Source organism: Simochromis diagramma, unplaced genomic scaffold (genome assembly GCF_900408965.1).
Source record: "Simochromis diagramma unplaced genomic scaffold, fSimDia1.1 OVJJ01000565.1, whole genome shotgun sequence".
NCBI classification, from domain to species: Eukaryota; Metazoa; Chordata; class Actinopteri; order Cichliformes; family Cichlidae; genus Simochromis; species Simochromis diagramma.
In genome coordinates, this window is record NW_024387304.1 from 3,185,790 (window position 1) to 3,200,542 (window position 14,753).

The following is a 14,753-nucleotide window of genomic DNA, read 5'->3' on the forward strand; positions in this document are numbered from 1 at the left end:
ACTTAAATCTGTTTGATGATCTCAAACATTTAAGTGTGGTAAATATACCAAAAACAAATTTGGGAAATCATGAAGGGGACAAACACTTGTTCACACCACTGTAGATGGCTTCTTGCACTCCTCTTTTAAGCCATCTATCTTCTTCTTCTTATCCTTTAGATGCAGATAGACAGCTGAATTTTGTCTTGTTGAAGTGGCTCTTCTATGTTGTGCCATGGGTTTACTGAGTGGCTGTTTCTTTTCTCCAGTGTAGATGTCCGAGCCTCACCGCACTGCATAGCATACACTATTTTGTTTGTATGCTATGCAGCTATTTTGTTTAGCTTGTGTTTGGGAGTTTTCTCCTTGGGATTAACCAATTTTTGTCTGAGGGTGTTGCTGGGTCTGAAGTACACTGGGATGTCATGCGTGAATAAAATTCTCTTGAGTTTCTCTGATAAACCTGATAAACAAAGAATGACAGTGTTGTTCCGTTTGTCATTCTGTTTGCCCAAAGTTGGTGTCAGACCTTCTCTCCTGTGCATCTTTGCTGATTTGATGAAGGCCCAGTTGGGTTTAAGAGTTTTCTTTAGATGTGTGTGTTCCTTTTCTTTCCCTTCTGGCTTAGAGGGAGCGTTTTCTACCCAGTGTTGCAGGGTCCTTATTACTGCAAATTTGTGTTCCACAAGGTAGTGGGAGTCAAAGAGTAGGTACTGGTCTGTGTCTGTGGGCCTCGGTTAAACTTCAATGTTAAGGTTTCCATTCTCCTCAATGTGCACTGCAAAAATGGCAAACTATTATTCTGTAACTACTGTACTCTGTACCACCATTTGGTTTTAGAACTAAAGAAGATTCTTGGTTGAGAGATGAAATGTCCTCAAGAAACTTAAAGAAATTTCATGATGAGGTTCTTTCCAAGCTCCTTAGGCTACATAAAATGGTGAATCTCTTGGTATTATCACAGAAGTGATGAACAGATTTCAGTCCAATATCTCTGATGTAGATATCACAGATGTAGAATGTTCTGGAAAGGAAATTAACCATCTATTTTTGTCTTTCCTGCAGATTCCAACCTGATATTGCAGTTAGCATTATAACTCTCTCACTCGTATTCCTAATGACCCAAACTGATTCTCCAGAGGCTTTCAGCCACTTTGTGGACAAGAAAGGTGTGCTAATTACAGCTTTCATTCCTTTCGTTCCTTGTGAATTCTAATAGGAAACCAAATGGTCTACCCAGACCAGACTGTTTGGTAGCTTCAATATAGTCTCAGTACAGTGTCTTTACAAGAGTTTCAAAGGGACAAGCTCTCACAGCCACATAAATCACTGCACACTCAAAAACAGCAACTAAAACTGGGTTAGAAATGGATTTTCATTAAACACTCTGGGGCCTAATTTCAGAGGTTTGCTGCCTAACAATGCCATCACAAATCAGATATTTTCATTATTTTCAATTTACAAGCGAAGCTTTAGACACCTATTTCATTTGATTACCTTTTCTGCAACATTAGGTGTGTGAAGCTGATCTAGGCTAACAGACTGTAGATTCTGATATGACACAAGGTGACAGGAGCTTCCGATCAAGGAGACAAATTGTCAACCCTACAGCTCCTCATTCTTCAGCTCAGTGAGGAAAAGCTTTTACGTGCAGATGTCCTCTCTGCTCTGGAAAACATGAAACTGTCTGCTTGCCTTTACTTTCAGCAGTTACATAAAATAGACTGTTATTTATAGTGCAAAGACAAAGACATTAGAATAGAAAGATTTATCTTCTGCAGAGTAGGAATGGGAACAGAACATTTTATGATATTGTTGGTGGGAAAAAGAAAAAGAAATGTATCTTCTGGAGAGTCTGAATACCAAGAGCAAATGCAATGGAAGCCTAACAATAGTTTCTGGGAGGGGTCAGCAATTCCGCAAGAAAAAAAGACAGTGGTATTGTCAGTGGTATTTCTAGTACACTAAACTAGATGGAGATGAATAGTTTTCTATATTTAAATTTATATATTTTCTATATATATTTAAATACACTCAAGTTGGAGAACACAGGATGTTACATTAATTTTGCTTCGAAAGACAGTTGGAGGTCTAACAGGACAATTATCTATAAACTAAACCTGAACTTAAAAACACAGACATTGCACACAGTCCTGTGGTTTAAGTTTACCTAGTCCTGCATTTATATACATTAATATAAACCAAACACACATAAGAATAGGACAGGATATTTGATCATTAAAATATTATTCACGTGTAGGTTGACTGACAGAGCTATGAATCATAATATCCTCTCTCTCTGGATGTTTCATTTTGACAGTGTTGTGAGAAGCTTTTGCTTATATTAACAATGACGGTAACAAAGGCTGTATGTTGTGAAAGGCCTCTCTGGTAGCAGCTGACTAGAGCTTAAAGAGCATGCTTTAGCTCCTTACTTTTCGGGTGTACAGTATAACTACAGATATTCCAGGATTTACCAGGTTGTATACTGTAACGTTAGGTTGGTTAAACATGGCAAAGCCTAGACTAAGACTTTACAGATTGTTGAAACTGCCTTAATATCAATGGGGAGATGTTTGACAATCCAGTCAGAGTCATAAAGAACTAAAATAAGTTGTTTTGACAGTAAGAAATGATTTACGAGCAGTACAAAGAGAGTGCAAGAGATAATCTGGAGACTATAGAAAGAGACCTGGTCTCAGCATCATGGAGTCTGTCTGGTGTAACATAAGGGGAAAAAAAGACACTGAGAGAGTCAAATCCACAGAAAAACTGGTAAGTTCAGCAATTTTCCTGCCAAGTACCTTGATAAACTCAAAAAACAACTGGAAGGCAGAAATGTTTTGCATATTTGGCACAGAGAAATAAGTTGAAAGGAAATGACAAGGACTCACATCCAATCATCATCATGGCCACAGCAAAGATTTTCTCTCCGTCTGTCGTTGGGGCGATGTTACCAAAGCCTATACTTGTCAGGCTAGTCATGGTAAAGTACAACGAAGTGATGTAGGCTGAGTCTTTACCGGGCCCGCCCTCCCAGATGCCTGAGCTCGAGGCATTGAATCTGTATGGCGTCCCAACTGTCTCTCCTAACAGGTACAACCAGCTGTCCATCCTCACAGTGTTGGTGTTCTCATCAATCACCTCATAGTATCCGATGCTGTACCAGATACAGGCCAGCCAGTGGGCTGCCAGGCCAAACACACAAACCAGCAAAACCAGCACAGCAGCGCCATACTCAATGTAATGATCCAGCTTTCTGGCAACTCGACCCAAACGCAGCAGACGTACCACTTTGAGAGAGCTAAAAAGGCTGCTGATTCCCTGCAAGTGAAAGAAGAGATAAAACAGATAAGAGAAAATATGACACCGTAGGAGGGAGGGGGACAAATAAAGAGAAAAAAGGTGAAAGAAGAGTACAGAAACAATTAATTTTATGAAAGATTTTTCTTGTTTCAAACATTCAGCTCATCATGGGAATCTAAGGGGCCTTTTCCATCAAACATGCTGGCATCAGTTCACACAAACTGTGTGCTTATAATAACTTTGCTATTATTGTTATTTTTGCCATGTAACCTATAATGATGCAGGATCACATCATCATCTAATCAGTATGTGACATGTCAGTCACGTATCTTGTTATGTGAAGATCTTGTTGAATGAGTGTAAACTTGAACCAGATTTCAAACAAAAGGAAACAGATTTTATCAATAAAAACAAACTGTGAAATATTGATGTCTTTGTTTTTGCTGTCCATTGCATCTTTTAGCCTGCATCAATCTCGATTGTAATTTCTCATGTAATAAAACACTTTTAACTGTTATTCCACTCAGTGTTACGTATTTATATTGGGGCCTCTCTTTGTGTTGAGTGGAAACTGAGTGGAGACTTTCATTGATGCTTTTTTTTTGGAAATGGTTGACCTGAAAATTCACTTCATTACAAGCTGTTTTCTTGCTCTTCCTTCATTTGTTTTCTTTGATTTGTTTTCAAATTATTATATAAACTGCTGTCATCCACAGGTGTTTTATTTAATCTAATTTCATGAATCAAATGTATATTATGACAATCCAGACATCGCAATTTGTCATATAATTGCTTTGCTGACTTGAGGAGTGGTCTTGCTGGATCAGATCAGTTGCATATCATTTTCTGTGAATCCTATAAGCCACTGCTTAATGAAATTCAAACATAGGAAAGGATATAAAGAAAATCACAGTCTGTTATCTGGAGTGTCAGCAGTTTCATTTTTAATATAAGCATATTTTGAATTTGATACCAATAACATATTTCAGACAGACATGTTCCCACTGTTGTTGTATAATATAAACATTTGTGTGCAGAAAGAACTTGCTTAACTTATATAATTGCTATGTATAAAGTTTTGAGGCTTCTTCCTTGGCATGACATTAGTTTGGGCAGTTTGAGGTGTTTTATTTTTATTATAAGTTTATTTTATATTTCTTGTACAGTCCAAATTACAGTTTAAAAAGTTTTTAGGCCACCAACATTAGAAGAGTTTATCCTCTTGCCATCACAAATAGCTTTGCAAAATTTATTGCAAGCTTGTGTTAGTCCTGCATCAGGTTGGTGACCTGTTCAGGGTGTACCTCGCTATGGTAGCTGAGATAGGCTACAGCCACCTTGCGACCCTAATAAGGATAAGTGGAAGAGAACGGATCAATAGATCTCTTTATTCACCAACTCCCCCCCCCCCTCATTTCTAGGAATACCAACAAATCATTTGTTTGTTTTTTCCCCCCATGTCCTTGACATAATTCATTAAAATGATTGTTAAATGATAAGTTCTGTTTTCTGGTTATCATAGAAATAATTATTTATTGATGACAATACATGTTAATAAGAAGCTGAACTGCCATGTTTGCTTTATTTTTTGTTATTTTTATTTTGTAAGACTGTTAATCCAACATTCTAATCTAAATCTAATCTATAATTTCAGTACATGACACCAAACCAATTGTGATGATATGGTCTGACACAGAACATGATGGCAACAGTATTGAATCCCATTGTTGAATCCCATTTATTTTAGTTTAGTTGAATTTGTTTTTCTTTCATGCCTCTACAATCTTGCGCTGAGATCAGGGGTGGTACCTCTGGATTGGCAAACCAGGGGTGTGGTTCCCATCTTCAAATAAGGGAGACCGGAAGGTGTGCTCCAACTATGGGGGGATCACACTCCTCAGCCTCCCTGGGAAAGTCTATGCCAAGGTGCTGGAGTCTGTCCGTTAGTCCAACCACGGTACAGGAGGAACAATGTGGTTCTTGTCCCAGTCATGGAACACTAGACCAGCTCTTTACCTTCTTGAGGTTACTTGAGGGCGCCTGGGAGTTTGCCCAACAAGTCTACATGTATTTTAAGGACATGGAGAAGGCATTTGACCGTACCCCTCAGACTGTCCTGTGGGAGGTGCTTCGGGAGTATGGGGTGTTTGGCCCATTGCTATGGGCCATTCGATCCTTATACAACTGCTAAAAGAGCTTGGTCTGCGTAGCCAGCAATAAGTTGGACTCATTGGGTGTTGGACTCCACCAGGGCTGCCCTTTTCTGTTCAGAATTTTTATGGACAGAATTTCTAGGCGCAGCCAAGTGGGGGAAGGCTTATACTTGGGTGGTCTAAGAATCTGATCTCTGCTTTTTGCAGATGATGTGGTTCTATTGGCTTCATCAAGTGACAGCCAGCAGCTCCGAGTGTGAAGCAGCGGCAATGAGAATCAGCACCTCCAAATCTGAGGCCATGGCCCTCAGTCAGAAAAGGGTGGAGTGCCGACTTAAGTGCAGGGATGAGTTCCTGCCCCAAGTTGAGGAGTTTAAGTATCTCAGGGTCTTGTTCATGAGTGATGGGAGAAGTAAGCAGGAGATTGACAGACAGATTGGTGCTGCAGCAGCAGTGATGCCCTGTACCGGTTCGTCGTGGGGAATTGAGAGCTGAGTATAAAAGCGAGGCTCTCAGTTTACCGGTTGATCTATGTCCCTACCCTCACCTATCGTCACGAGCTTTGGGTAGTGACCAAAAGAATGAGATTGCGGATACAAGTGGTGGAAATGAACTTTCTCTCAAGATTTACCTGGCCTCTCCCTAAGAGATAGGGTGAGGAGTTCAGCCATTCGGGTGGGGCTCAAAGTAGGAAAGGAGCCAGTGAGGAAGTTCAGGTATCTGACAAGAATGCCTCCTGGGCGCCTCCTGGGTGAGGTGTTCTGGGCATTGAATGAGGCTACGGGGCAGACACAGGAAACACTGGAGAGATTATTTTTCTTGGCTGGCCTAGGAAATCCTTTGACAAGCTAGAGGAGGAACCCAGGAGAGGGAGTCCAGGGCTTCTCTGCTTAGGCTGGCCCTGCAACCTGGCCCTGGATTAGCTGAAGAAAATGGATGGATGGATGGATGGATGGATTTTCTTTCTTTTTCTTCAGTCTATGATACTTCATTCTGTAATAGGCTGGCCAAAACAAAAATGATAAGTCAGTGTTTAATTTCACCAACAAATCCATTACAGTGTAAAATGTTGATTCTATTCTTTTTATTGTCAAAATTGTTTAGATTAAAATGAAATCAGTTATACTACCCAATAAGGTAAAAGACTAAATGAAAAAACAAGTCAACTTGTTGTTATGTTGATGTACTGAACACTGCAGCTTCTAATAAAAAAATATTAGCTGCACAAATTGTGCTAATTCATAAGCAACAGCACTGTTAAAGTATTTTACAATCAGTATCATTACAAAATAGAAACAATTGAGGAGCTCATGTGACACTGTAAAAATCCAGCCAGGTCTACTAAAGGTCAAGATGAATGGAGGGGTAAAGATGTTGGTGAAATAGCCACAAAAAGATAAAGACAGTCAGTCCAGATGACATGCCTATGGAGGTATGGAGATGTGTAGAAGAGCAGGCAGTGGACCTTTTGACCAGGCTGCTTAACATAATCTTAAAGAGTGTGGAATGGGGAAGAGTACTCAGGGGTGCCACCAGGGATTTGGGACCCCATGAAAAAAATATTAGCCCAATTTAATATTAGTTTAATGTTGCAAATCACGGTGGCCCTAAAAATATAACACTGTGCAAAGATTGGGTTTTAATCTGATTTAGCTTAATGAAAGCTCTCTTCACCTGCATTAGTCATCGACAGTGTGCAAAATATATCCAGAGCAATACACACTTCTCCAAAAACACTCTGGTTATGTGGGTTGTAGTGATAATATACTATTATCACAAAATAAATTGTGTGTAGAAAAAATATGAACATAAATATAACATGTTCAAAGGGTCTGCCTGCACCGATTACATGTCGGCTAAAAAAAACCAAAACATTATTTTCCATTAGAAATGAAGTAAGGTAACTAATACTAGAGAAGTCGAGCAGTTTCTTTCATATTGACTTGCTATGAGTGTAATTTCCACGTGTCTCTCTTTTCTTTTTTGAAACCCAGACTTCCCTTTTCACTAAGCTATTCTATTTTCTTACCACTCAAGCAGTGGGCAACACCTAGGAGCACTGGCAATGAGTGAATACAGCAGGCAACAGAAACCTGAGAAAGAAGAGGAGCAAAGAGAAAAATCATCAGGCCCCTGCATAGTACCCCTGGCAGATAGAGGAAGTGGCACAAGATCATACCATGACAGGCAAGACCCCAGATGGAGGCAGTGTAAAGTGCCCCTGAGACAGCCCAGCACATAACAGCAGAGGTCAAAATGGGACAGGAAGAAGGAACATGAGGAGCTAGAGAACTAAAGGTGCTGAGAGAAGAACTTGAGTAGATGTGAAAGGTGAAGGCAATACCCAGTGGTAATCAATGCTCTTAGTGCAGTGACTCCCAAACTAAGGGAGTGTCTCCAGCAGATCCCTGGAACAGCATCCAAGATCTCTATGCAGAACAGCACAGTCCTAGGAACAGATAAGATACTGTGGAGGTCCCTCAAGCTCCCACGCCTCTGGCAGAGGACCTGAGCTTGAAGGATAAAGTCTGCCAGCAGGGGCAAGAGGGGAATTTTATATATATGCATTTTTTTGCCTTTTAGTATATTTTAACTAAAAGGTAATATACACTACCAGTCAATTTAATTAATTTCATTTAATGGTTTTTCTTTATTTTCATGACTATTTAAATTGCAGCTTCTCACTGAAGGCATCAAAACTATGAATAAACACATGTGGAATTGTGTAGCAAATGAAAAACTATGAAGTAACTCATAACATAAATTCTAATGTTTTAGGATTTAGATTCTTCAAAATAGCCACCCTTTGCTTTGATTACTCCTTTGCACACTCTTGGCATTCTCTCATTGAGCTTCATGATGTAGTCACCTGAAATAGTTTTCACTCCTCAATCGATCTCATCCCAAGCATCTCGATTGGGTTTAGTTTAGGTGACTGTGGAAGCCAGGCCATCTAGAGCAGCACTCCCTCACTCTCCTTCTTGGTCAAATAGTCAAATAGCCCTTACCCATCCTGGAGGTGTGTTTGGGGTCATTGTCCTGTTGAAAAATAAATGATGGTTCAACTAAACGTACACCAGATGGGATAGCACATCTCTGCAGGATGCTGGGTTAGCCATGCTGACTCATTGTGCCTTCATTTTTGAATAAATCCCCAACAGTTTGACCACACCATCACACCTCCTCCTCCATGCTTCATGATGGAAACCATGCAAATAGAGACCATCCCTTCACACAAAGACACAGTGTCTTTGTTTGAGGAGATGGTCTCCATATGCATGGTTGCAAACATCTCAAATTTGGACTCATTAGACCAAAGCACAGATTTCCACTGGTCTAATGTACATTCCTTGTGTTTCTTGGCCTCCCCTGAACAGTTGATGTAGAGATGTGTCTGCTACTGGAACTCTAATCTGAGGTGCTCTTGACTAGCAATTTTTGAGGCTGGTAACTCAGATGAATTTATCCTCAGCAGCAGAGGTGACTGTTGGTCTTCCTTTCCTGGGGCGGTCCTCATGTGAGCCACTTTCATGATAGCACTTGAGGGTTTTTTCGACTGCACTTAGGTCAGTTCCTTCATCGTGATTATGCAAATTCTCATGACCACTGATCAACAACCACTGATCAAAGACCACTGATCAGTGGCCATGAATACCATTCACAGAGAGTTGGGGAATGGCTGCAATCACAGCACTGTAAGATGGCTTACAGAAGCCCCCTCCTCGATTCCCTTTTCACGTAAATGTCCTCCTTGATTCCGCGCTCAAACCAGCGTTCCTCCCTGTCCAGGATGTGTACATCCTCATCATTGAAAGAGTGTCCACTGGCCTGTAGGTGTAAATAGACTGCAGAGTCCTGGCCTGACAAGGTAGCTCTTCTGTGTTGTGCCATTCGGTTCACCAGAGGTTGTTTGGTTTCCCAAATGTATAAATCCTGGCAATCCTCCTGGCACTTAACAGCGTACACTATGTTACTCTGTTTGTGTCGGGGGACCCGATCCTTGGGGTGGACCAATTTTTGGCGCAGCATTTTTTGAGGTTTGAAACCCACAGAGACACGGTGTTTAGAAAAAATATGTCTCAACTGTTCCGATGCTCCTCACACGTATGGGATCACTACAGGTTTTCGCTTCGTCAGCGGTTATCCTTATCTCCTGGATCGGCTGGAGCTTTCTTTAGGAGCCTTCCCAGCTTTGACAAATGTCCAGCTGGGATAACCATATTCACTCAGGGCCTTCTTGATGTGATGGTCTTCTGCTTCTCTGCCCCCTGTGTCTGTGGGGATGGTGTTGGCTCTATGTTGTAGCGTCCTGATGACACCCAATTTATGCTCCAGTGGATGATGAGAGTCAAACCTTAAATACTAATCCGTATGCGTAGGTTTCTGGTACACATCGACTTTTAGATGTCCCCCATTACTGATGGAGATCTCACTGTCTAAGAAGGCTAACCTGCCACTTTTCACATCCTCCCTGGTGAATTTGATGTGTCTGTCCACCGAGTTAATGTGATCCGTGAATTGTGGTACGTCCTGATTTTCACCCAAGTGTCATCCACATACCTGAACCAATGACTTTGTGGTGTTCCAAGGTAGACAAAATAAAGACCTCTTTTCCACTTCTTCCATGTACAAAATTTGCCATGATGGGTGAAACTGGGAAACCCAAGGCACACCCATGTTTCTGCCTGTAGAACTGACCCTTGTATGTGAAATAGGTGGAATGAAGACACAGTTCCAAAAACAAACACACTTTTTCGATGCGGAGAGTGGTCCTGTTGCTGAGGTTGGGATCATCCTGTAATCTCTTACGAACTACCTCCCTTCCATGACTGGGATGCAAGTGAAGAGAGATGTAACATCGTACGAGACCATGGTTTCATGTGCCTCCATAATGACATCTTTCACCTTCTCAACAAAATCCAAGGGGTTCTGAATGTGGTGTTCAGAGCTGCCTACCAGCGGGTTGAGGACCAAAGCCAAGCCAGAAAATAAGAGATGTTATAGGTAACCAAGTTGATCAAAGGAGCTTTTAAAGAAAAGCGTCTGGACTTCTTTAAGTTGCTTGAAGACCACTCCCACTAGGTTTAAATCTGGGACTCCCCACCATTTGACCTTAGAACTGAAGAAGCTTCTCGGATGAGAGGTGAAACGTCTTCAAGCAACTTAAAGAAGTCCATACGCTTTTCTTTGCAAGCTCCTTTGACTACGATGACCTGGATGACTGAGAACCTTCACAGACATAACCAAGTTGATCATACAGACAATCGGTCTTAAAGGTGCATCCTATTTATGTATCTTCGGTAAACCATACAGACTTGGTGTAGATTCCTCTGGGTATAGCCTGTGGTATGAGGTCCGGTCAATAGCATTGTCCTGTTCTAACTGCTTCAGATGGTCTATCACCCTCCTCCTGTAGTCACTTCCTTGGTCTCGTTTCAGGGACTCATATGTATTTTCGTCACTAAGCAGTGACAAAATTTTCTCATGATAGTCTTTCTGGTTTAGCGAAACTGTAAACCTACCTGTCTGTGCAGGTTCTCTGTCATCGTAGACTACAATGACCGTTCTCGGTCATTGTAGTCTAAGGAGCTTGGAAAGAAAAGCGTCTGGACTTCTTTAGGTTGCTTGAAGACGTTTCACCTCTCATCCGAGAAGCTGGGTGTAGGTCATAATCAGCCAAGGTTTTGGGTGAGCTCGTTGTGAAACCTAGCCCCACCCTATCATGTGATTTCCTGAGGTTAGAGGCCCAGGAGAGGGCATTAAGGCGTTTGGGAAGGGATCTCAAAACTGGATTATAGATGGTGTCGTAAACCACCGTAAACCACTGCTCAAAGACATTCGCTCACAGTGGACATAAATGGCTTCTTTTAATCCTCTTTCAAACCATCTGTCTTCTCTGTCCGAAATATGTGTACATTGGCATCCTCAAAAGACTGACTCTTGTCCTTTAGATGCAGATGGACCGCCGAGTCTTGTCCCATGGAGGTGTCTCTTCTGTGTTGTGCCATGCGTTTATGAAGTAGCTGTTTGGTCTCTCCAATGTAGAGGTCTGGGCATTCCTCGCTACACTGTACAGCTTGTGTTTAGGAGTTTTGTCTTTGGGATTAACCAGTTTTTGTCTGAGTGTGTTACTGGGTCTGAAGTACACTGGGATGTCGTGCTTGGAGAAGACTCTCCTTAGTGTTTCAGATACATCGGCTACATAGGGGATGACAATATTGTTGCGTTTTTCTTTCTTATCTTCCCTAGTGTCTGATCTTCTTTTCTGTGCCTCTTTGCTGACTTGATGAAAGCCCATCTAGGATAGCCGCATGTTTTAAGCGCTTCCTTTACATGTGTGTGCTCCTTCTTTTTCCCTTCAGGCTTAGAGGGAACATTCTCTGCCCGGTGATGTAGGGTCCTGATTATTCCAAGTTTGTGTTCCAGGGGGTGGTGGGAGTCAAAGAGGAGGCACTGGTCCATGTGTGTGTGGGCTTCCGGTAAACTTCAATGTTGAGGGTTCCATTCTCTTCAGTCCAGAAAAGGCAAACAGTTATCCATTGTGTCTTCCCTGGTGAACTTGATGTTTTTATCCACAACGTTAATGTGAGCAATGAAGGATTCCACTTCTCGTGTTTTGATTTTGACCCAGGTTTCATCTACATATCTGTACCAGTGGCTAGGTACTCTCCCTTTAAAAGAGCAAAGAGCATTTCTTGAGCAACCTGGAACTCCCGAGGTCAAAATGGGAGATGCTCCCAAGGGTGATGAAGAATGACCAAGCTAAGATCCTGTGGGACTTCCAGATACAGACGGACAAAATGGTGGTGGCTAACCAAGCGGACATAGTGGTGGTAGACAAACAGAAGAAGACGGCCGTAGTGATCGATGTAGCGGTTCCGAATGACAGCAACATCAGGAAGAAGGAACACGAGAAGCTCGAGAAATACCAAGGGCTCAGAGAAGAGCTCGAGAAGATGTGGAGGGTGAAGGTGACGGTGGTCCCAGTGGTAATCGGAGCACTAGGTGCAGTGACTCCCAAGCTAGGCGAGTGGCTCCAGCAGATCCCGGGAACAACATCGGAGAGCTCTGTCCCGGAGATCTCTGTCCAGAAGAGCGCAGTCCTAGGAACAACTAAGATACTGCGCAGGACCGTCAAGCTCCCAGGCCTCTGGTAGAGGACCTGAGCTTGAAGGATTAACCGCCCACAGGTGCGAGTGGGGAACTTTATACATATGCATGTATACTCCAAGATGAGGATACACGCATCCTGGACAGGGAGGAACAGTAGTTTGAGCAAGGAGTCAAGGAGACCATTTACGTGAAGTGGGGAAAGACTATCTCTGAATTGAGGACGTTACATCTTTTACTATATTGCAATGCTGAGATTGTGACAATGTGCATATTAATAATCAAGAAACTGACCTCACAGCCCATCGTTCGTCAGTGGTGCTAGTTTCAGTAATCATACAAATGTACTCTCTATAAGGTTGGGGAAACTTGCATTCAGCTAAAACCGAAGAAGTCGCTTGGATAAGTAAGGAAACACTGAAAATACTATGTCCAGATTAACAGAATCAACTCTTCTGAAAGTTAGCTAAAGTGTACTCTTGAGTAAGGACAGTATTTTATCCTGCGATGTTGTGGAAGAAGAGATGAATTGTCAATCTCCAGTAATGCCCCAAAGTTTCGATAGTGGCACCACTGCCATTTTTTTTATTTATTTACCTTACCTAAGGCTGAGGCTTATAGAGTTCTGTGCATTGTTCCTCTTCAATAAATGCCCAAATGTCAACAGAAGAAATGATTTTCTGAAACAGGGTGATACATCAGTATTTATGAATTCCTGTTCATATTTGAGATTTCTGTCTCGTCACTTTTCCCAAGTAAGCTCACAATACTTTTACACATCTTTCTTCTTCAATATAGTAAATATTTATGCTCAGTAGATGACTTTGAGTGGATGCGAATGAAGGCTAAGGTGATCCTTATAGGATAATAGCTTTTTGACCCTTTTACACTTCTGGCACACTTGCTGTTGGGGCTGTCTATGTTATGAGTTTTGGGGTTTTTGGTTCTTTCTAGAGTTTTATTTATTTGAAAGAGGATTATGTATTGTTGGAATTGAGCTGTCAGCCATTTCCTAATGTTTATATGTCTATGTTTATTTTTTCCCTACACCTGGTAAAATTTCCTTTGATATTGTTATTTCAAGCCTATAGTTTTGAGTTTCTGTTTTTTATATCCTTAGGTTAATCCAGCTGTGTGCTCCTATTCTGTTCCTTCAGCCTTTTCTATGTTTGTCTTTTATCTCTGTCAAGATTACCCACACTTTGGAACCAACCCACCTTTAGAAGATTCATCCCCAAAACCCTGATGATTTGAGATTCAAGTGATCCAGGTTTTGAAAATGACAAATATACACAGATTTAACTAAATTATCTTGAAAATTATTTGATGTGCGGAACTAAAATTTCAGACGGTAAGTTTGCCCATATGGAAAAGATATATATAAATCTTATAAAGTTTGTATCTGTCTTGTGTGAAACTTGTATGAAAAGCATACAAGAGTGAAAAATTATATAATGAAACTTGTATGTTTTGGATACTTACTAAAACAATATATGAAAGTAATGAGAAAGTGGCCACTTTCATGAGTAAATCATATAAGTTTTTACTATTTCTTTTCCATATGGGTGGGAATGACAGGGATGACTTCCCTATCAGTGGGGCCGAAGTCACTGAGGCTGTTAACTCCTTGGTGGCAGGGCCCCTGGGGTGGATGAAATAGGCCCTGACTTCCAGATGGCCCTGGATGATGTAGGGCTGCCTTGGTTGACATGCCTCTACAATGTCGTGTGAAGAATTAGAATTAACTCCTCCAATATAGGGGCCATGGTTCTGAGCAGGAAAAAGGTTGCATGCCCAATCCACCTAAGGGAATAAGAAGTAAGGATGGGAATTCCTTGGAACTGTTAGCCCGCTTGCCTGTCAATTGTCAACAACGTAATGACAGGAATGAGGCATGATGTCTTCCACAGCAGTGGGACCCTCTGCATACTCAGACTCATCATGAACAGTTTATGCAGGACAATGACAAGATAATATGTGACATGGTCTTCAGAGTCTTCAAAAGCCTATAATGGACTTATGTGCCAAGTTCGGATGCGCAACTCCTGACTGTGTAGGAAGAGTTGGCTATCAAAAAATCAAAAATAGACACACAGAAATTTGATGCATTACAGAAACTAGTTCCTCACTACCAAAGATTATTTAAACTATAGTATTTAAAATTGATGCCTTTCTGAAAGACACATATATGCAGGTCTCAAAAGA

At 41.4% G+C, this 14,753-nt stretch overlaps 1 protein-coding gene across 2 annotated transcripts in view; it reads right to left on the reverse strand.

Moving 5' to 3' along the window:
• The window catches only part of LOC120716733 (potassium voltage-gated channel subfamily H member 1), a 101,484-nt gene that overhangs the window by 67,071 nt on the left and 19,660 nt on the right, over positions 1-14,753 (reverse strand). For both annotated transcript variants that reach the window (XM_040004336.1, XM_040004337.1), the window contains exon 7: positions 2,874-3,303. In XM_040004336.1, coding sequence (XP_039860270.1) covers positions 2,874-3,303 — 430 coding nt within the window. The remainder of the gene's footprint in view (positions 1-2,873; positions 3,304-14,753) is intronic.